The sequence below is a fragment of the Paramormyrops kingsleyae genome, chromosome 1 (genome assembly GCF_048594095.1).
Source record: "Paramormyrops kingsleyae isolate MSU_618 chromosome 1, PKINGS_0.4, whole genome shotgun sequence".
Taxonomy (NCBI): Eukaryota; Metazoa; Chordata; class Actinopteri; order Osteoglossiformes; family Mormyridae; genus Paramormyrops; species Paramormyrops kingsleyae.
The window spans coordinates 16,855,692-16,879,589 of NC_132797.1; the positions used below are offsets into that span (position 1 = coordinate 16,855,692).

At 42.5% G+C, this 23,898-nt stretch overlaps 2 protein-coding genes and 1 pseudogene across 3 annotated transcripts; 1 reads left to right on the plus strand and 2 right to left on the minus strand.

The window, feature by feature from the left end:
- Positions 1-306: 306 nt before the first annotated feature.
- On the minus strand, positions 307-7,818 carry iqub (IQ motif and ubiquitin domain containing). Of its 2 annotated transcripts, XM_072710717.1 has the most exons (13): positions 7,748-7,818; positions 7,269-7,672; positions 6,868-7,002; positions 6,598-6,765; positions 6,234-6,415; positions 5,835-5,990; positions 5,534-5,744; positions 5,273-5,448; positions 4,512-4,682; positions 4,023-4,199; positions 3,686-3,934; positions 2,852-3,037; positions 307-2,074 (listed from the first exon to the last, which is right to left on the minus strand). In XM_072710717.1, the coding sequence occupies exons 2-13, from the start codon at positions 7,576-7,578 to the stop codon at positions 1,907-1,909; spliced, it is 2,289 nt and encodes a 762-aa protein (XP_072566818.1). In that variant the 5' UTR covers positions 7,579-7,672; positions 7,748-7,818; the 3' UTR covers positions 307-1,906. The 2 variants fall into 2 exon arrangements, with proteins under 2 accessions (XP_072566818.1, XP_023681707.2); XM_023825939.2 differs by having other exon boundaries at positions 7,269-7,791.
- A 286-nt stretch (positions 7,819-8,104) lies between these two features.
- ndufa5 (NADH:ubiquinone oxidoreductase subunit A5) lies at positions 8,105-10,055 on the minus strand. Its single transcript, XM_023826745.2, has 5 exons — positions 9,915-10,055; positions 9,353-9,397; positions 8,919-9,035; positions 8,699-8,764; positions 8,105-8,343 (listed from the first exon to the last, which is right to left on the minus strand). The coding sequence occupies exons 1-5, from the start codon at positions 10,002-10,004 to the stop codon at positions 8,242-8,244; spliced, it is 420 nt and encodes a 139-aa protein (XP_023682513.2). The 5' UTR covers positions 10,005-10,055; the 3' UTR covers positions 8,105-8,241.
- A 184-nt stretch (positions 10,056-10,239) lies between these two features.
- On the plus strand, positions 10,240-21,681 carry LOC111851613 (uncharacterized; annotated as a pseudogene).
- Positions 21,682-23,898: the final 2,217 nt, after the last annotated feature.

Sequence of the window (23,898 nt, forward strand, 5' to 3'; positions counted from 1 at the left end):
TAGTGGGATTGGACTGCGGGAACAGAAACACAGAAAGTAAATGCAGACTGACGCACTTCAGCTGTTAACACAGCAATAAATGGCAGCACAGGCATTTAGAAAGCTGCCTTAAATAGATAAAGGACCATTATACAGTGATAAGGCTGCACCTACAGAATGATAGCTTCAACAAAGAACACTGACAACCCTTTCTTTATTCAGCCAAAACACTTGAAATGGAAAAAAGAAGCATGGCTTCCTTACATTACCAGTGCCTTCTATACATTATAACAAGTAAATATTCTTTTTAAATTTACTAAAAGCACGTTGATATTTTGTTATTTATAGCAAATGAAATCGGCCACTTTACTTGAGGGGACATGAATAATGTAGTAGTATATTAATGCATCAATTAACCATTAACCAAGTGTTAGTTTCATACTGATCCCATGCATGTTCATCATTAATCAATCATGATAGTTCATGTATTCCATTCAGGTTCGTTAACAGTTAACTAATTAGGTAATAATGGTAAGACTTGAGGTGGCAAAAATTACTTAACTCATTTACTACTCAAGAATAAATCATGAACTAATATGGGTTTTCCCATGATATACATGAACTGTCATGATTTATTAATGATGAATGAACATGGGATCAGTACTGAGCAAACACTTAGTTACTGGTTAATTAATTCATTAAGCATGCGTGTAGTACTACATTATTAATATCCCCTCAAATAAAGTTACTGTAAAATCTTTAGTGTATTTTATCCTGTTTTGGTGGGGTGTCAAATCTATCAAGAGTAAAATGTAATAGGCTCCCTCACTGAAACCCAGGTCTTTCTAACACCCTACAAAGATCTTTTTTAGTTATTATTTTCAAACAACAGCAATCTAAGCAAACAGATATCACTGAACCCCTAAGCTCTACATTTTTTGCAGATTCACAGTACTGCTGGGCAGTTATGTAATAAATGTTGTGGTTTTGTATACAGAGGTTTGTTGAGCTTATGTAGCTATTGATTTTTCTAAATAGAGAAAATCCCTTATCCCTATAATAAAAATTACAGTTCTGTAGTTTGCTTTAAAGTTTCAGACGTTTAAAATTGAGAACACAATATCAAATCAAGGTCACACAGCTTTTTGTCAGAAGCATCAATTATCTACTAATTATGCTTGGAAAAAAATTAAATGAATTGTTTTTGATTGCCATACTTTCATTCTAGTGGCACTGATACTGTTCAAAAGCCAGTTCTTATGAAAACATTCATAGTATTCAGCGCTTTCCCTGGAATGTGAAGTAACGTGAGAAATTTCATACAAAAAAACTTTAATGCCAGACCTTTTCACAGAAGAAACATTATAGCAATAAGGACACATCTCCTCTTGCACGTTCATGTACCACTATCATTTTGCGTGCTTTTGGGAAAACAACGTACATTTTGTGACCAATAAAAAATGATGGCGGATTCGATTTTCGTGTGTCCCCAATTATAAAATTTGTCCCTGATAAAAAAGAGGAAAGAAGAGGAAAATATGGTAAACGTTGTGTCCAGAACGGGGGACAGTTTTTTTCCTCAACACGGTACGATTCCGGAAAAATACGGACGCGTGCCGAATCATTCAATCCGCGGATTTCCTCGATATAGTGTTACCGCCCTCTACTGGTGGCTTCTCAGTATAACCTGTTGTAATATATTTCGGATTACTATTCGACGTACTATAAAACACGATTCCTTTACCTCACCGCAGCATTTTTTAATCCATAAACATGTTAGGGATATTTTAGATATATTTGAGAACATCAGGAAAAAAATGTCTATATTCTTTCAATTTGGTATCATAGCCCAAAGGGTGCAGGATTTAATATGATCGTTCAGTCTCGGGGGGTGGGTAGTTGTGATGGGCTGGGTGCTGCCCTGTAGTCACTTGGTCTCTACAGTGATGGGTTTGGTTACCAGCAGGTCGCCATGGGCACCTGGCTGGGGGCTGGTGCTCTGCAGGAACTGGGCCATGGCTGGGATTTTGGAGAAGTACTTCTGGGCCAGCATGTGCTTCTGCTTAACGCTGCACATGAACACCACCCCGTATGCCTGCAGAGAGAAACCAGTGCAAGCACATTGAAGCTAATGCAGGCTATGTCAGATTAAAGAGGTGCGGTTCACTTGTGTATGACCCTGAAATCCCACCAGTATTCCTTTAAATTTCACTGAAATATGTGTTTTGAGAGGTTTCTATCGACTGTAGTCATTTTCAAACATTCATAATACTAAATTATCAATTTACTTACATGTTATGTTAGGGGAGGCCATGGATGTCCTGAGGTGGGGTCGGCAATTGAGCCTGTGTTTCAATAATATTCATATGAAACGTCCCTTTTGTCTCTCACCATAGGAAAAACAGGGAGCTTCTGCCTGATCCTAGTTTTTTCCCTTTCCAAACCCAATGCCCGAGGCACAGAGTTGGACATTTCTGGTCCAGAAAGTAAAAATCCAAATCAAGATTTTGTTTCAACCGACCAGCTGAGCATAAAGAGTCACAATCACAAACTATTCAACTGGTTGGTTGAAACAAAATCTTGGCCTGTATTTTTACTTTCTGGATCTGAAATTTCCACCCATGCTGAGCCACAAAGGTGATATTTTCGCCTTGGTTTTCCCCACTTCTTTGTAGATCCTGTTCCCAAATAAAGTCCCCCCATCTGTGTGTCATGCACTTGAAGGTCCCACAATGCACCTTTTCTGTATTACACATTACAAAACCTTCAACTGGTTGATGACAAAATGCAATATGCAGATAAAACCAGTACCAGGAAACACTGACATAACAGACAGGACTGGTGCGGCGGGCGGATCTGCACTGTGTAACACCTTCTCCAGGTGCTCCACCTTCTGATGAGCGCTGGCCTCCTCCGTGGTGAGTAGGATGCAGTTCCAGGGACTCCAGTCGCGGAGCGGCTCCCAGCGCACCATCGCCAGGTCGTGCATGTCGTCCTGCGTGCTGAGGGCTGACCGGGCCCCCCACACCACATCCACCAGGTAGCGTAGGTCCTGCTCCTGGCATCAATGGACATTGAATAATGTGCAGGCAGAGGTGGACATTTCAGGTCCGGAAAGTACAAATCCAGACCAAGATTTTGTTTCAACCAACCAGTTGAGTATAAAGAGTCACAGTCACATAGTACTGAACTGGTTGGTTGAAACAAAATCCTGATCTAGATTTTTATTTTCTGGAGCTGAAATGGCCACCTCTGCGTACAGGAGAAGCAGATAGTACATCACAGTGTGGTCACAGTACGATGCAGTGATGCACGGGGGGCCAAGAGTTTGCTGTCATTTTCTCACCGTGTTTCTGTGGGTTTCCTCTCACAGTCTAAAAACATGCGATTCAGTGAATTGATTCCACTAAGTAACCCATGATGTCCCACTGAGCGTGAGCCGGGTTGCCAACTTTGGTCAGCTGGCTGGCGTGAGATTTTCAATTCGAGACGAGTCTGCACACACATTTACATGTATGGAACTGGTATATTACCTTTTAAATGGTCTGTAGGGTTTGTAAACTGCCCAGCGCTTTGGATGTACATAATTTTAGGTTTATAATAGAATAATATAGATTTGCGTAAGATTTCTTGTGCGAGTGTGAGAGTCTGAAAGCGTGAAGGTCATGCCAGGTGAGTGAGAATCGGCCTGGATGTGCACTTGTACCTGAAGCAGGAAGGGGATCTTGGAGTCCCTGTTACGGGAGACCTCGTCCTGCTGCAGACATCTGAGGATGCTCCGGTGGAGGGAGAGGTCCACGCGGCGGCGTGCCTCATTGTCCAGCCGCGTGCACCGACGGCAGCGGCCTGCTGTGCGTGCACTGTACTCCAGCGGGAAGTCTGCGGGCGGCAGGTGGCTGCTGCAGCCTTGGCAGAAGACGAAGTCCTTCTTCATCTGAGCCAGGTCCTGCGGGACCTGCGCGGGGGGGCAGGGATGAGTTTTACCTTCCAGATTTATTTAAGTGTTACAAAAAATGAAAGGCAGTGGCTGAAGATGTGCATACTTTCAGGAGTCTGGAAACCTCAGGGTTGAAGGCAGGAGTTTTAATATACTGGAGGAAGAGTGTTGAGATCCTCTTCCTCAGACCACCTAGGTTGGCCTCCTTAACGCCTCTCGTCAGAAGATCCGTTTCCCTGTCAATCAGCTCCACGATGTCCCGTGTCAGCTTACAGTCATGCTCCTAACACAAAAAACAACATCATGTTTATCTTCTGTGATGCAATGTAAAATATGTTTCCTCATGAGATATATGAGGTTGTGAGTGTGAATCCCACTTCTGCACTGCGTGTGGAGTTTGCATGTTTTTCTCATGTTGCACAGGTCTACTCTGCCAATAGAGTATGATTGTGAGCGTGTGTGTGTGCCCTGCGATAGACTGGCATCCCATTCAGGCTGAACCCCCTCCTTGTGCCCTGTGCTGCCTGTGATAGGCTCCAGATTTCTCCATGAAGGTTTATACAAACTTAAGGAGTCTACGTCCTTATCACAGTACCTTGACTGTGTGTTTGACAGAAAGCAGTGCGTTCAGCCTCTCCTCTCTTTTCACATTCTGTACATTGACACTGCTGTACAGGTCTCTCAGCTCCTGGGCCCGGATGGTGTGCTGCGTGTCCATGAGGGTCATCCGTCCGTCAAACGCCTGCCACCTCTTGGGGGCAGCGCACTGGCACATTTGAAATAAAAAAAACAGCAGATGACCTACAGTACACTCTCAGTAAAAAATAAGAATGAAAGACTACAAAGTTTATGGAAGTAAATGGACAGAAAGGTTTTTAAGATGGAGTGGGGTCACATTCCCTCTCATCCCTCAAGAAATGCCTTAGTACCGCTAGTAGACTGTACTACTCTATAGCTGGCATCTTATACGTTCTTGTCATGTTCGAAAAGTGATGTGTAGCTCCTGCTCTAATGCTGCTTATGCCTGTACCTGGGCATTCATTGGAAGCTCAGCCTAGCTGCACCTATGCCTAGTTCACTGCTTGACTGTTGCATGTTTGCAGGCATGTACACAGGTAGTAAAATGATAAAAATCGTAAAAATAATTTCTAGGGGGGCCCCGCCCCCATCACCCCTGGTTGACAAAATCTAGTGAAGGGGACAGTCAGTAGGGTGCTTGGGCACCCCAGGAAATTTATTTCTGGCTTCTAGCCTGTATGTTTGTGATGTGCAATTTGCATAATTTGCACATCCCTTCGGGCTTTTCACACTATAATTAATGGCAGAGCTTGTGTTCTACAGGCAGCACTGGCAAACCTTGTCCAAGAGGGCCTGCACAGCCTTCTGCTGGTTCCTCTGTCTGGCGGCCGTGCGATGCTGCTCAACCGAAAAGAGGAACTGGGTCTCCTGGTCCAGGAGCGCACAGAGGGCGGCCTTGCGCTCCGGCCCTGAGAGTGTGGCATCGATGTGCTGCACCTCCTGCTGCCTCCACCCTACCCACAGGGAGATGGGGAATGAGGTCGCAAAGGCGCATCTTTTGCAGGGACATCTTTGCCCATTTGGAAGAGAGAAACGTACTTTCCACAGAGTAGTACAGCAGTTCAAAGTCTTCAGCGGTGGCTGGATTCATCCTCCTCTGATGCTCAGCCTTTATCTTCTCCTCCTTCTCTAGCTTTCGCCTCACCTCCTCTTTCTTCACCCAGTCCTGATGGTGTTCCTTCTCACGTCGGAGCTGGTCTGTGAAACGCTTCGCCTGCCAGCTTCTCACGTGCTTCTGCAGAACCACAACCTGAGGAACGAGATACAAGCAAATTGAGTTTTTCTGGGAATACAGTGACGTTTGCACACTTTCAGGGAGCAATACACAGGTTTGCTTTACCGCTTTCAGTCTCCTGCTGTGGTATTCATCGGCAGTGATGTAAACTCCAGGTGAAATGAGTTTGTCCTCCATGTTGGACATATAGCAGCCAATTTTGGTCATTTGTGTTGATGTGTTGTTGAAGCATTGCTGAGACTGACTCTTTGTCTCCACTGTCTGAATTTGGGGAAAAAAACAAGATTTGTTGCATGTACTCTGAACAAATAGCTCTGAAAGACTAAATACTGAAAAAGTCAGAATACAAATTTAACGTAATCTCTCTAATAGCATGTTTTCTTTGCACTCCCGTCAGATGAAGCTAATTCCTTTTCCTGGGATGTGACCCAGGAAGTTCTAAGGTCCATATCCTGGCATTGACTCCCACTCTTCTGGATCTGGATGTATAATGATCTTAGGTACCTGTGTGTCACGACAGAAGGTCTCCACCCCCCGGTCCGGCCTTTGCCTGGGCAGAGTCTGTACTGCAGCGTGATGGAAGACTGTCCCTGTGATGCGATGCCGGTACCCTCCCACAAAGGCCTTCCTGTGTGGCGCTCGCACTATTTCCACCACCACGTCCTGATAGGCCACCAGGTCTGTGTCTGCATGTGGACGGCCAACAGGTCAAAACTCAGTGTGTTGCAGAGGTACCAGAACTTCCCTTCATGGATCCTGGAAAGAATTTTTTTACCCTTACGTGAAATCCTGCATCATACTCAATGTTTCTTTTTGCAACCCCCTGAGCCACTGTGAGATAGGGCATAGTATTTACATCCCAGCTGACCTTTTTGGACCCTGACGGTAATGACATCGGACATGCTGTACTCTGGCTGGGGTTTGAGAGGCCGTATTGGGTGTTTTTCAGGGTCAATGGAAGACATCTCCAGCTGAATAGTACCATGAGGCTGGACACCCAAGCTAATGAGAGTTTTGTTATTTTCAGTGATGCCACCTGCAGGCAAATACAACCAATTTTAGTGTAATACCAAATACCAGTCGGATTAAATGAGTTAATTTGGCATGAAAAATCACTGAGGACTTACATAAGACTTACCATTAAGTAAAATTTGGATGACATCAGGTGGCACTTTAAGTTCATTTGAAAAATGCTCCTTGAGGTCCTGAATGGTGAGCCCAATAGCAAAAGCTCTGGTCATCATATGCCCATCTGGCAGGAACATTATCTTCACTTGATGAACAAGACAAAATACACTATTACAAACACTTTTAAGACATCTAAAACGTCAGTAAATGAACACTAATATAAAAAATTCAAATAGATGTTCTGAACACTTTACTATATTGTCATTCAGATACTGGAGTGGAAAGAAATGTAAGCTCCGTTTTACGTCAGCTTAGAAATTCATCTAGTACATATATTTTAACGTCTTGAATTTCACATTAACTGCAGCTGGTTCTGTGGTTACTACGAAAAGGGGATTGCCAACCAATTACCCGTGGCGGTTGTGTTTCCCACATCAGTAAACAGTGTAGCCTCGTCGTTCAGCATACGGTCTTGCTGATCGGGATCGAGCCGTTCTTTCTGCTCCTCCTCCAGCGTTTGGGATGGTTTATCCACGACACTGTCCACCTCAACAGACGCCAAAACAGAAGCCGATACCTGCACACATTGCAAAGGATCCCCGTCCCCTGCTTTATCATTAAAGTCTGCAATGGGCTCGACTGTATAATTTTGTATCTGCGAAGTCAGCTTTGTTTTATCTTGATCTTCGCTTCTCCCACGATTTTCCATGTTTTCATCCATGTTAATTTCTCCTTTGCGCTGTGAAATTTCACTGTCTTGTCGGATCTTGACTGATATTTCAGTTTATTAGCTGCGGTTTAAAATCACAAAGGAACTGAAAACAAAAATAAAATGCGTTTTATGTAATTGTATTTACTGCAAATGTAGTATATTTACACATGATACGGACTTATACTCTCCGTGTTGTATATCAAGCTTAGCTTTCCCATTAGAACGAATCCACAGCATGTTTGGCCGCTGCCATGGAAACAAACAGCTGACCGGAAGAGCCCGCGCGATTCAAGGAGCCAGAGAGTCCAAGGCAGCCTGAATCAATCCACCGTGTACTCAATGCATCTTCATCAGGCGTGTTTTACGACTTTTCAGTAGCACCTTTCAAACTTGTATTTTAAACAGCAAGGTAAATAAGATTACAAAATTCAGAAGTGCAAAAAAGGGTAACGTATGTCAGGTAGACGTGTGTCTCATGACACATTTTAATGCTACATAAACAGTATAAAGGAAGACCAGCAAGACAAGGCGCAGGTACAGTCTTTAAATCTTTATTAATATTTACATGCTTCGATGCACGTGAAAACTGGAATACACTTGCATCAAGACAAAACAAACCTGACCAATACGAATAGTTGGTTTAGATATTTAACAATATCAATAATCCATGTTTTAAATGGGCCATTTCCATTGGTTGGCAGGAGGTTCCTCAATCAGTGGCTCCCATGGTTTCCATTCTGTCATCTTTCTGGAGAGAGTCAGCTCACTCTCTGCCTGCAAAGTAACACATTTATGTAGACTGGCACTAGGCTTAGCACACCGACAGGCCAACTGTAGTCAAAATAGAAGCTTTTTAAACAAGAAGTTGCTAAGTTGTACGTGGGTGGGTTAACTTACACTAAAATACAATTAGCCGAGTAAGAAATAGTGATTAATGGACATCTTGCACAGCAAGTAAACAATAAAGACTCTAATGAGTACAGAATTAATTCTAAACATCTTACCACATTAATTCTAAATTCTGTTATATTTTATTGTATATCATTCATATGCATTCATTCTTTTATGTATGTGCAAAATCCTGTAAATTCAAAGTGCTGGTTATTGGGCGATCAAATTACCACCACACCTGCAAAATGAGTTCTTCAATTTGTCCACAGTTGATTCTCTTTTCTAACTTCTCTACATCGGGCTCCTACAGTAATGGACACAAGTGAAATTAAATACATATGGTCTAATAAGGCTTTCCTTTTTCCAGTTCTCATAGTCCTACACAGTACAGAATGCATTTTATGCTCTACAGCCACCTGGCCAAAAAAAAGAGTAAATGTCCTATCTGTAGATATTACCATCTTGACATGGTTGAACCTTTCATTGATTATCGGCTCCGTGTATCGCCTGTATGCAGCGTCCTGAGGCATTGTCTGAAGTGACCCCAGAATCTTGGTGTACAGAATCCGAAGCCGCTAGAACGAGAGAGGTATACTGTGTACATGCAAAATTACATATAATGGAGAAAAAACGCATAAAACAGCCACAATACAACCATTAAGCAGCATTGTGCAATTTATTCATTGTTCCTCATGTGAATTACAAATAAACGATTGTAAAGGATACTTAAAGAACAGCCAGTCAATGGCTGATAGAACTTGGCCAGTCCAATTCAATACGCTGCAAGAGCATAAGTGGCCACTGAAAAATTAAATACCTAATATTTACAGAAAACAAAACTAACTTCACTGAATCCGTTTAGAGAACAATTGCGGTAATGTATGTAACCTACCTCATGTGGATTTTGAGATACAGCCAGTCCCACCAAGCCAGTGGTCTGTGAAATCAAGTTACTACCGTCATTTGCTACGTTTTATTAAAAGTTATGGTAACCGTTAACAACATTTATATTTTTAGAAAACATACAACACCGCATTGAGTCAACTAATATCTAGGTTCATCTATATATGCGTTACGTCCCCTAAAATTCAAATAACAGTTTTTTTTAATAATATCTTGAGCAGCTATTTAGCTCGGAACCAAAATAAGAAAAACAAAAAGCAACATTAGCGTCGTAGCAAAACGTCCCAACTTTATTTTGAGGTAAGGTGACTATGAGCAGTTAACAGATTTTTATTCCATAACGATCACAAAGACTGACAAATACCTTCTACAGATCTAGCCTGATAGCTAATCGTACAGTCACAGTCACCACGCTAAATTACCTATACAAAAATAGTAGCAGTCACGTTGAAAATGGCGAATAAAACATCAATGTACCTGCGTGCATTTGATTAATACAAAGAAAATCCATTACATGTAAAATTATAACAAAATATGACCTCCAACATTACCTTTTTCAACAAGCCAGCCATGATTACACGCAAAGCCCGCTGGTACTGCGAGACATAATAGATCGCAGATTCATCGAACGTGCTGCACATTCAAGCCCTATTAATCGAGCAGCGTATTAATCGAACGTCTGGTTTGGTTTTGGATTCCAAACGAAGTTACTCGCGTGGCTTCAAGCAGTACATTCACATATACATATACAATAAACTTCGTGATTTACATTAGTGCTGAAAGAAACTATGATGTTTTTGAATTTCATGTTGATTTTTTTTTTTGGAATGTGTCTTTTTGAACTGATTCTTACAAAGAGAAGTATTTGCTAGACAACGCCATGTGTTTTCGGTTTTGAAGTTATTGCACGTATAACCGAACAGCTGTAAAACGCACTATATTGTTATGCGATGTTTTGGTTTCATACTGTCAAGCCTCGACCTCTCTCAAATACCGCTCATTATTATTACTGTATAAAATCATTAGAACATTAGATACTTTCGATTGCAAAACTGAATCATTAGAGTCACGGTAATTCCGGATGCAGTTCATGCAAGAGCAGTATTGCCCGGACTGCATTTTAAATTCCATCTGCAGCTCGAATGAAATAAGGTCACGTTTAAAAATAACCACAGAGCCGTGTCCAGTTTTGAGGCCGTACAGCAAACACTGCCCGGCGTAAGACCCTGTGACACACGTACGTTGCAGAGGTGAGACAGTTGTTTGTTTTTTGTAAACATTTTAAACAAATACACAAATTAAAATATGGGTTTTTAAAATTATGCATTGAACTGCGTTCAGCTATATATTGTTAATATTATGCTTGTATATTTTCCCTTCAAGTCATGGATGCCGATGAAGATGTAGATAACCAGCTTATGGACTATGTAATTCAAATGAGTGTTCAAGACTGTAACAGACATCTTTTAAGTTCATTAGAAAGGTATGGACACGAGTTGGGGGTACAACATATTTCCTTATTTACTCTTGAAATATTATATATAACTTCTTTGTGAAATTTCTCTTTCAAATGGTATGTTTCTTTTTCATTTTAACAGTTTAGAACTTGCCAGTCACGAATATCTAAATATCTTGGCAGCCATTGAACATGGTACTTATTTTCATATATAAAATATTTTTTATGTATTTACTTTGTGAAGTTCTGTACAGTTACCATTTCAAAATCCCTTCAAAGTTTCATAAAACCAGATGATGGTTAATAACACACGCAATGTCATCAGTCTACCCTCTGAGTTACTACATGTATGAATCATTAATCATGTAACACGTTATAACCCACTCCGCTGACTCACTGATCCAGGAGATCTGCTCTCTCTTGAGCGGCTGTCGGAGTGCACAGCTGCGTTCAGGGAGGTGGACGGCATCGGTTGGCTCCCTCTCCACAAGGCCGCCGTCCAGCCCAGGTTGGAGGTTCTGCGGATGGTGCTGTTTGGTGAGTCTCCGAGGCGCTTCAAGCTTAGTACGACTTAAAAGCAATCATGTAATGAAACCATTTGACAATATGGAGGGCTAAGTATGGCGCCTGTTTGTGGCCTGACAGCTTCCTATGAGTTAACTCTAGAGGAGAAAACAGCGGAGGGCGAGACAGCGGTGACACTGGCGGTTCAGGCGGGACAGGTGGAGAATGTCAGCTTCCTTCTGAAGCAGGGAGCATCTCCAAATAATGCCAACAGCAGGAATGAGACTCCACTCCTGCTGGGTAACAGTAGTTATACTGCAAAACACCAAATCACTCCGTAACTCCCTGATGACACATCAGCACTGAGATGCTCACAACATTAAATATACGGAACATTACTGAGTTGAACCTGATTAAGTTAAATGCAATGTTTTGTTCTATGTAGCTGTGAGAACACGCTCATATGAAATGGTGTCTGCTCTCATCATGGCTGGGGCCTTTGTGGAACAGACCTGCCTGAAGAACTGGACCGCCGTGCACGAAGCTGCCAAGATGGGCTGCAGCAGCATCATGCTGCTGTTGCTAAGAAACGGGGGCAGAGTTGCAGAGAGAGATCGACATGGAGTGACCCCACTAGGCATTGCAGCAGAATATGCCAAAGTGGACGTTCTAGAGGTTCTTATTAAAAATGGTAAGAGTTAGTGCTTTTGGAATGTTTGGCTTTCGTGTGCATGGCAACGCCCATGATGAAAAACATTCCCTTGTTTCCCTAAAGGTGGCGATGTGAATGCACAGGCTGCGAATGGAGACAGTGTGCTGTATGACGCAGCAGGCTCCGGAAATCCTGACTGCATTGATCTTCTCTTGCAATACGGGGCAAACCCCAACGTAGCCAGTCTGTGTGGCCACCTTCCCATTCACCGAGCAGCTTACGAGGGCCACTATCCGTGAGTGTTGGTGCCTTCTTCGTATGACGGCACTAATGTACAATACTGTGCAAGTCTTAGGCAGTCGAAGTTTAAAGCTATTTATCTGGGTAGTAAGTGTATGTTTGCTCAGGGAAAAAACAATTGAACATTAGAAAATATGCTAAATAAGAGTAACATGACAAAAACTAACAAGAATTTCTTCTGTTCTCCAAAATGTAATCTTCCTGGATGGCTAGATGAACACGGCTTCAGTTCCGAAACCTCTCCCCTGGGACGCCTCAGCAGTTCTGTGTATTCATTCAATTTCACCACCAGCTCATTTAATTAATGAATTTAATTAGTGTAAAAAATCAATATTGGTATTAATTAGTCATATGAGATGTGCTAGTGATCTAGTCAAGAAATACATGGGTGTGTCTGATGGTCGCTGCAAAAAGTGGCGTGACATTAGGAGAGGTTTTGAAATGTTAACACACTTCGAGAGACATAGTATCATAGTTTGACATCAACATGAATATCATTTAAATATTATCTTCTTTGACTGTCTAAGACACAGTACTGTATGCCTTGTACCAGTGTTTCCCAACCCAGTCCTCGGGGAACCCCAGACACTCCACGTTTTCGCTCCCTCCCAGCTCCCAGCCAATCAGGAACACCGACTACCTGGTGTGCTGGGAGATAAGGGGAAGCAAAAATGTGGACTGTCCGGGGTTCCCCGAGGACTGGGTTGGGAAACACTGCCTTATACTATATTGACTAAAGGAAAGCTGATATTTCCTGACTGCTCTGTTAATGGGGGATATTTATGCTTACTGACCTGGTGTTGTTGTTAAGACTTCATTTATGTCACAACATCAGGGCTCTGAAGAAGTTTATTCCGATCACCACCAAAAGAGCCATTCGTCTGTCTGGACAAAGTCCTGTTCACTCAGCAGCAGATGGGGGCCATGTGCAGTGTCTTCAGCTGCTCATTGACCATGGCTTCAACGTCAACGCGCTCCTGGAGAAACACATCTCGGAGAATTACGGGGACTTGAGAAGAACACCCCTGTACTATGCTGTCTCTAACGGGGACATCACCTGCACGGAGATCCTGCTCAATGCCGGCGCAAACCCTGACAGTGATCCTCTGCGCTGCCTCCTAGTGGCCGTCAGGGCTGGGAGGTACGAGATAGTGAGGCTGCTTCTGGCCAATCAGGCGGACGTGAACTGCTACTTCACGGTGGTCAGCGATACGGTGTTCCCCACGGCCCTGCAGTACTGCCTGAGGGACGAGATGATGATGCGTTTGCTCCTGAACAATGGCTACGACGCCTACAGGTGCTTCTGCTGTAACCATGACTGCAGCTGGGAATCACGCTTACCGTGGCAAGATGACCAGCCGTGTGATATATCACACCTGCAAGAGAAGATTTCTGTGAGTTGTCTGGTTCAATGCAATGTCAGTTGTTAACCCATCCAGAACATGTTACAGTAAATAACTAATTTTGCTAGTGTTTCTAAGCCATTTTTGGGTTTCTCTTGGCTGCTGGTTTCTGTGTTCTGTAGTTCTGTGACTTCATCAACTCATCCTGGCTGAAGGACGTGGCAGGAAAAGTGGTCAGGATTCTTGTGGACTACGTCAGTCATGTGACCATCTGCTCAAAACTGAAACTGATACTGGAAAAGCAGAGGTAGTGGCCTGAAATCTGTGACATACTGGGTGAGTTAAAACAGAGTAATAAGCCAAACCGGTTACACCTGTTGAAATAACAGCTATATGCCCACTCATTCTCAACCGGAACACAGGGAACCCACGACCGCTGATGCACTTGTGCAGACTGGTGATCCGAAGACAAGTGACCCTGAGGAGACTCTGTCACCTGGACAGCTGGAATGATGTCCCGTTTCCACTGCGAGTCGTGGACTACCTGCTGTACAAGGAACATGATCTCTTCAGCACAATCATAGGCCAAAAAGAGTGAAGAATCTGCATTAAAAGTGTTTGTGTCTTGAAATCTGGTTGGTTGCACTTACATGCAACAGTAGTCTCTCCCATCTGTAAATATTTTCCCTGTTTTATAAATTATGTTTACGATCTATTTCTATAATTTATTTTTACTTGGAAATTTGCATTCATTTTGTTGTTTCAATTATGTGAGACTATGAACAGCTCCACAATGTTGTATTTTGTCTCTAATGCAAATAAAGAAAACAAATTATCGTTTTCAATTCGCTTAAAAAAATATTATGAGTCAGTACTATTGTGCATGGTCAACTATGCTCATTTGACACCAAAACAAACTGCAAGTTTATGAGCTGTGTTCACAGTCTGCGGTTGCATGACAAGCAGGTCACATCTAAATATAAATGAGTTCGGTTTACAAAGCACAACACCAGATCCAGCCTGACTGCGTAAGAGCTGCATCTGCACTGTGAGACTCCATAACACCTGACATTATACAACGCAGTTAGCGGAAAGTCTCTGGTGCATAAGCTTAGTGAACCAAGTCAGTTGAAAAGGGTAAGTTTTCAAGGATCTACTCAAAGTATGATCCTTATTCTCTCATAAACTTTGAATAGGTACCTAATTTAGCATGATGCTTTGTGTTTTCTCCAGTACAGTCCTCTTCAAATTGTTTGAGACTCAAACTGGCAGGTTGGGTTACTTTCAGAGAAAACAAAATGCATTTGTCATGGTTAAATGTTTCACCCGCAAGATATTTCATATGTTCTCTGACTCTGGTTTCTGTAGATCTGCCGTGTGTAGCTGAGACATACTGATTTTTTCTTTCTATTATTCATTTTAAGGTCATGGATAGTATTGATGAAATGGATGAAGACCAGCTCATTGAATATGCAATTCAGTTGAGTGTGCAGGAGACGTGCAAACAGCCAGCCTCAGTACAAACACCACGGTACGTACCATGCATCCCTCAATCCAATTACTCTTTTCATAAATCTTTCCATCTTCCATAACTGTTCATCGAATGCAAGGTCACAGTGACTGTTGTATGTGTTTGGATTACAATGCACTGTTTAAATTCAAATTCTAAATAGTAATTTCATGACATTTTGTGTTCTAAATTCCATGGGTTTTTCAATAGTTTCATAATATTGATATCCTCTTGATCAGTGCTCAGTACTATCAAACATCTCATATTTTCCTTTGAAAAGCTTACAGACAACAAGTGACACATATTTCAAAATCATTACTGCCATTGAGAAAGGTAAGATGTGTTTTTCTTGCCACGTTATCACTGCTAGATGTGAATGTCGCTCACTCTAAATCAGGGCTGTTCAAATCACGGTCCTCAAGGGCCCAGAACTGCTTATTTAACAGCCTTCCTTTACCCAGGAACCAGGTATAATGCAGCTGTGGCCAATCAGAGTCAGTAATTATTAAATTAACTACATGGGAGAACTGAAAACAAGGCCTGGATTTGGAATCGAGGTCCAGATTTGAAGAACCCTGCTCTAAACAAATACGCAGGGTAATTATCTGAGTTATGAATCCTTGAAGGGCATTCATATCGTCAGACTGCCCTTTATCTACAGGTGATGAATTCACCCTGCAGGAGCTCTCCAAGTTCACAGCTGCCTTCAGCGAGGTGGACGGGTCTGGGTGTTTGCCTCTTCACAAGGCCGCCATCCAGCCCAATCTCCGGGTGCTGTGGACAGTGCTGAATGGTGAGACCAGTGCATTCCCACATTGTAACAAATCTGTCATAGTCACCAGTGCGGCCAATGAGCTTTAAAAAAGGGAGAACCGGACAGAGCGAAGAGGCCGGAGCAGCACACGCTCAGGTTCTCGTGAGTGTTAAGTGAAGGAGCTCCAGCGCCATGTGGCCTCACCCTGCCGCTCTGCTTTGTGGGCTGTCAGCTTCATACAAGCTGACCTTGGAGGAGATGACGGTGGAGGGAGAGACGGCTCTGACGCTGGCCGTCCAGGCAGGACTCTTGGAGAACATGACAGTCCTACTGGAGCACGGAGCATCACCACACAACACCAACAGCATGAATGAGTCTCCACTCCTGCTAGGTGATGATGGCGGACTCACGGATTCCTGCCCATTAACGGCGTCCTTACTGAGCTCTGTTTGCCTGTGTGGCAGAGCCTGGGCTGGGATGGTGCTTTAGAACACACTGTGGTTCTCACTGAAATACACACAGTGGTATGAGTAGTTGTCTTTCCCACATTTATGAGTCAGTTTTTAATGTAAATAGAACTGTAATTAATGCTTGAAGATATTTGCCACAGTTATTGGCCCAAATATAAGACAACCCCCTATTTTTCAGCAAATATTATGGAAAAAAAAATGTTGGGATACAAAATATTACCTTCATAAAGAAAAATAATTTTATTTGAGAAGAACATATAAGTTTAGCAGCAAAAAAAAAGGTTAAAAAGCAACCACTGGCAATCGAATTACAATGTTTATAAACAGCAAACATTTGAAGGTTTTTCAGAATGTCTTCTTTGCAGCAGATCTGCATGAAAAGGGTACAAAACGTATTGCGGAGAAAAGTTGAGCAATATTAATAAATGATATGACATCTCATCTCAGCCACTACCGGTTTAATATTAGGAGCTGCACATTCAAGGAAGCCAACAGTTTACACGACACGCAGGGATGCACACTAAACACGCATTCCACGGCAAACATCATACAGTTCTGAAATTTACTATTAACATAAGCACACGTGTACACATTAATTTAGACTATTTACAGACGTGCGAGGTGCAAAGCATGCCCGTAACTACATATAGTGCCGCGTCACATTACGGCAGCCAATCGGAGACAGCGGATGGGATCACTGCTAAAAGAACGTCGATTCCGTCAATTACATTTGAAGGACAGTATGTGGCCACATTAAACCTGAAGGCTGATAAATCGCGCCATCTACTGGTGTATGTCTATAATGACATTTAAATTTTAGTCCCCAAATATATGATGACCCCAGTTTTTTAGATCTTATTTTTGTGGTGAAAAAATCACCGTCTTATATTCGGAGCAATACGGTAATTACTGGTCAGTGAAAATTTTAAGACTAAATAAATAAAGAGACATATTCTGTTCCATACAGCTGTGAGAATCGGGTCCCACGAAATGGTTTCCACCCTACTCAGAAACAACGCCCTTGTGGATCAGATCTGCCTGAAGAAGTGGACCGCCATGCATGAAGCAGCCAAGGTGGGCTGCAGTGATATCATGATGCTGTTGATTAAGAACGGGGCCAACATCATGCAAACGAATGGCCATGGGGTGAGCCCCCTGGGGGTAGCAGCAGAGTACGGCCATGCCGAGGTGCTGGAGATCCTCATCCACAAAGGTAACCACCCTATCACCAGACTCATCCTCAGATGCCTGCCTTTTATGGCATCATCAAAAATGCTGTGCTCACTGATTCAGAAGCGCATAAATGTCAGCTTGCAGCTCTTGACTTCTTCCCTTCACCTCCTCTGTGGTTGAATGCAAGACAATTTAAACCCAGATGTTGGGTCATGGGCTGCTGTTTCTCTACATGAAAAACGAGGCACACGTATGGAGGCTATAAAACAGGTCTTTAAGGGACGGCCGTTCAAAGCGCGAGACATCAAAGCAATTCCAGATCAGCTACTGCCATTGTTTTTACTAAATTCCACCAGGTGCTGATGTCAATGCGCGGGCCTACAACGGAGAGACTGTGCTGTATGATGCTGCTGGGTCAGGGAATCCAGACTGCATCAGGCTTCTCGTGCAGTATGGAGCTGATCCCGACGCAGCTAGTGTGAGCGGACACCTCCCCATCCACCGGGCAGCTTACCAGGGACACTACCTGTGAGTTTTTATGGCAGTAGAGCCCTGAATATGTCAAATTCAGGTAAACTCTAGTTTTTGGGGGTCCATTGCTTTGTGGTCACCTAAATAATTTAAAGAGTATTATTTAGAGTATTATTATAAATACTTAGTAGTATAAATATTTTAAAGAGTATTGTTTAGATTCAAGATTCAATTCAACTAACAGGCGAACTCTGGATTTGCAATAATCCTTCCTGGGGAATTGTTAACAAATCACCAAAATGTCTTTCATTGAATTCACAGGGCTCTACAGATCCTGATTCAAATAACCTCTAGATTCGCTATTATGGACTGCGGCCAGAGTCCTGTTCATTCAGCAGCAGATGGAGGCCATGTGCAGTGTCTTCAGCTGCTCATTGAGAATGGTTTCAACGTCAACACGCTCCTGGAAAAACATGTCTCAGAGAACTATGGGGACATGAGGAGAAGTCCACTGTACTTTGCCGTCTCTAACGGGGACGTTACCTGCATTGAGATGCTGCTCAATGCCGGCGCAGAATCTGACCATGACCCCCTGCGCTGCCTCTTAGTGGCTGTCCGGGCTGGGAGGTATGAGATTGTGAAGCTGCTCCTAGCCAATCAGGCGGACGTGAACTGCTACTTCACGGTGGTCAGCAACACAGTTTTCCCCACGGCCCTGCAGTACTGCCTGAGGGATGAGATGATGATGCGTTTGCTCCTGAACAATGGCTACGACGCCTACAGGTGCTTCTGCTGTAACCATGATAACAGCTGGGATATGTACATTCCCTGGAGCTATGTCTCGTCCTATCAGATATACCGCTCCAACGACAAAATGCCTGTGAGTGTTTAATATTATGTTGACAGAGCTTTTACAATGATTCAATTCAATTCAATTCAATTTTATTTATATAGCGCTTTTAACAACAGTCATTGTCACAAAGCACTTTACATATAACTAGCCTGAACCCTCACCAAGCAAGCCTGAGGCGACAGTGGCAAGGAAAAACTCCCTCTAGCAGGAAGAAACCTTGAGAGGAACCTAGACTGGGAAGGGGACCCCATCCTCCTCTGGGCGACCATGACCATTCAGGGAAGTAGAGGCAGTCTCCAGGTTATGAACCAGATCTGTTCCCTAAGTATGTCTTTAAGTCGAAATTGTAGGTAAGACAGAAAAATAATAATACAGTACATAATAACAGTAATAATAATTAGTATACAGTAATATTAAAAGTAACTACACATGCCACAAAGTTGTGCGTGCATTCCATGAACCATTGTATTTAACCTGAATTTTTAATAGAATAGGCTTTCTGGCAGTTCATTTATTAGTATGAGTTGTCCTGTAAGTTGGATGCTCTTAACCTGGGGACTGCCTGTACTGTTGCTTTATGTTGCTATTTACCAAATTGCGCATAGGTTCTGTCCCAGTCTGCACATGCCCAGCCATCCTACCCACTGACCCTCTCAAAGCTGAGGGCACCTTCAGACACTGAGGAGGAGCCTGACAAGATGACTGGGCCATTTTATAGGGGATTTACACTATATGGTTTACAGAAAGACCCGGACTGATGGAACATGAGAAACATGATTGAATCCTTTCTTTGCCATCTGCACACGCACATGGGAATGCTTCTCTTTGCTCTCCATGAAACACCCAGGCAGATATGCAGGTGAGAGCAGGCTTGGGGGTCACAGTGCACGGTGCCCCTGAAGCTGGGGGTTATGGGCTTTGGTCAAGGGTTCATGTGCATGTGACCGTTCTTCCAACAGTGGGGTGATTTTTCCTGTTACAGGTAGCCCATCCATGTGTTTATTTATAAGACATTCTCTGGCTTCTAGTGACTATAGAAGATAGACCTAATGGGCAACAATTGTATACACCCATGTCTTATTATTTATACAACCATATCTTATTATTAGAGACAAAAAATGGATGTTGGGAGTGTGGATCTTTTCCACCTTCAGTGGAGTCAAAAACAAATTTTGCATAATACATGCAAAAATTGGGGCGCAGAACAGATTCTTGCTGAAACTTAAATATCTTCACAAATTTTCCAATAGATTAAGTAACATGTTTGTCTTAATGGTTTTCTAGTTCTGTGACTTCATCAGCTCAGCCTCGCTGAAGGACGTGGCAGGAAAAGTGGTCAGGATTCTTGTGGACTACGTCAGTCATGTGACCATCTGCTCAAAACTGAAACTGTTCCTGGAAAAGCAAAGGGAGTGGCCTGAAATCTGTGACATACTGGGTCAGTTAAATCCGCAACACTGCAGCTGTGAGTGTGCTTGGCGCTTTGAGTGAAATGTTGCACTTTTTCACGCTTTCCCCCAGGAAACCCGCGATCGCTGAAGCACCTATGCAGACTGCAGATCCGTGAGCAGATGACCATGACGAGGCTGTGTGATCCCAGCATCATGAACGCTGCCCCATTTCCACCCAGACTCAAGCACTACCTGCTGTACAATGAGTATGATCTCTACAGCAGAATCTCCAGCTCAAACACATGAAACTTGCACAAAAAACTAAGCTAAATATGAAGCCTGCACTGCATGTTGACCTAGACTGCACAGTTTATTACTAGCAAAATTATAGCAATATTTTTTAATGTTTCTTGATTTTAAGCAGCCCTTTTTGCTTCCTTATTTCTGTATGAGAAATTTTACTTTCAGTTTTACTGAAACCCAGCTAGGTGGATAGGGAGGATGACGAATGTGAATTTTAAGTTATGTTTTGTTTCAGCCAGAAATAACAAACCTAGCCCTGGTTCCTCTAGCTTCTTTTGTTATCAGTCATCAGCTCATTTAAATCTCTTGCACCCACTTTTGGTTCAGAAATTAAAGACTTCAAAGTTCACAAGGTTCAGAATATGCATACAAGATAGCAAAGGATGTATCCTAATTTTGATATTTTTGTCCGATATCATGAATATATTCTTTGGCTCCTCCCAACCAAATTCCCCCTCCCTTTTGGGCAGAGAGCTCAATAACAGGTACAGAATTTGGGGGATTCTCAACTCTGGGGTAGTAAAAAGCATTAAGTGCTTCATTAAAAGCCACCTCTATACTGTAATAGATTGCAGCATGGTCTGAGTGGGCAACATGGGCCCCATGAAAGCATATGCAGGACCCCAAACCAGACCAACCCTGCCCTGTGTCACTGCCATAACCACACACCCCCACCCCGAAATCCTTATGGCCCATTCAACGATTTAATAACTATGATTATTTTATTGATTTTACCTTCATAGCTTGGTAGCTTTGGTATATACTTCATGTATATACATACTCTATATTACAGACTAAGAGCTATGAAAGTGTGTTTATCACTGATAAAACATACATTGTGTCCCATTAACATTTTGCATGACAGTCCAGGGCAGAACTGATTTAGATAGCGAGCGTGAATTATATCAGCTTTCTCTAAGTTCAAGTTAATTTTCTGACAAAGCAGCAGTTTCACGAGGAGATAATGATGAGTTAGGAAACACGTTTTATTATATAATTATTTCTTGGAATAGCAAGCTAATTTAAGTAATCTTTCTGTAGCTATAGAATTAGAAGTGATCGATTCATTTGCATCACATGGAGACGAAGTTTGGATACAGTAACGTAAATAAACTGATCTTTTGCTGAGAAAACCTGAGTCAGCAATTGTTGCCCTTTCTTTTCTCTTTCAGCTGTTTAGTAGTCTTAATTTTCTTTTCTGATAACCAGATTTGAACTTCGTCATTTCGTGCACACACTGCGAATGGCCCTGACTCCTTCAAACGTAGGCTGGCTTGCTGATATTGGCAAAGCAGTGTATCATGAGGGAAAAGGCAGGGAGGGTAGAATCATTACAGAGGAGTACAGATGATGTCTGATTTGCTTCTTTTTTGCCAAAAAAGGAAAACAAAATATAATTACCAAAAAGGAATTAGCAATGAACAAAACAACATATTTTGTGAATTGTAATTTAATTGTACAATGGAAGGTTATAAAATAATGTTCCAGATTTTTAGGGCCCCTCTAATTCAGGGTCCTTGGAATCACCCTAACTGCCCCCCCCCCCCATTCTTTGGACAATCAAAGTGTCCTAGTTCCTCCCATCCCCACCCTGAGGCTGACAGGCTGGACCAAGGACACAAAGTGAGCTCACATTATTTTAATAAGTACATCTTGTTAATTCTTGCTTCCCAAAAACATTAGATATGTTGACTGTCTGTCCACTCATTTCCTGTAAGGCTGCTTGGGGCATCCACTGTGCACTGGGATTCAAAGAGGTGTAACCAGAGAGTGGACAGGCAGCTAAAGCGAAGATCTGGAGATCTGTGGATGTGGATGATCTGCTGGCTTCACTGACCTCCTAAACTCCTCCTAAACTCCCACAGATTTACAGTAGTGCAGTGAAACATTTAACACTTACACCTTAGATAAAAAAAATGTATTCACATTTTAAAATTGATTTACATCTCTCACAACGAAACTAACAGGTATGCTTCATTTTCATTACTTTTTTTAATGTCACAATTTTCTGCACACACAGACAAATTAGTCCATCTCTATCCGCTCTAGATTCCCGAAGGAAACATCTGTAAAGCTGTAATTATAGCATTGCCATTATGTTTGAACGTGCAGTAGTTAAGGACACAGAATTAACTGCTGTGAAGGTTATAATATGAATCATTGCGCTAATTCTAAAATGGTTTTATATAAACTTCATCATTAGATGAAATATAAATTAAATCTAAATTTACTCTTAAAGTACTTGCAAATGATGCATCCTCATTCATATTATGAAAAAACACCAGTGCATAGAACTTGGAAAAAAAAGCAAACTCTTAAGTGCCCTTTTATCAAAAACATAAACAAGTGTCAACTGGGTTGAGCTTACTTCTACATCTAGTTCAGTTCATGCAGTGGACTTTTCAAACACATTAATAGACAAATAAACTATTAGTTTTTTTTACTTCATTGCGCATCAAGTGTGTTGTGTTTTCCCCCATTACTGCTGATCCAAATGGCTTGCACAGAACCAGCAACAGAAACACCTTCACAGGGTTCCCCACTCATCCTGGAAAACCTGGAAAATAGTCAACCAGTTGAATATTCAACACTTTACATGCCAATATTATTAATTTGCTGAAATATTTTTCCAGGACAGTACAAGAACTTCCAGGACATTTTACTTTTCTCTCGATTTCCATGTGTTTTCCATGACTAGAAATTGGTTGACTATTTTCCAGGTTTTCCAGGACAAGTGGGAACCCTGCTTCAGGAGTGGCTCTTCCTGAAATGCAGCAGGACTCACCAAAGAACTCCCCATATCCCCTGGAAAAAGAGGGTTTCGCCCAGGAAGAAATAAGTGGGCAAGCAAGTCAAAGTCCAGGAGAATCCCTGACGTAAGCCCAAGGGATTGGGTGGGGGTAAGGGTGGGGGTAGACGGAGCTTAAAAACATATCAAGCATTTCTTGACCATCTTTATACCTCATGGGCACCATTAATGACAGTTGCAGCAGCATACAATGAGATCACGTGAGAAATGACTCACCTTGTGACTATTTATAGTATAGCCATCATGTATGCAGTAGTGCTAAGGGTCACCTATCAGTGAGATACTACAATGGCATTACCATTATTCCATCCATCCATTTGCTGAAACCATTTGCCCAGTATGGAGGGGGGGGGGGCAGAGATCCTATCCAAGAGGCTACAGACACAAGGCAGGGAACAACCCAGGATGGGTGCCAACCCATCACAGGGCACACGCACACACCATTCACTGACACACACCTATAGGCAATTTGATGACCTTACTTAGCCTCAGCATGTTTTTGGATGGGGGGGGGGACCAGAGTACCCCAAGGAAACCCCACAACAA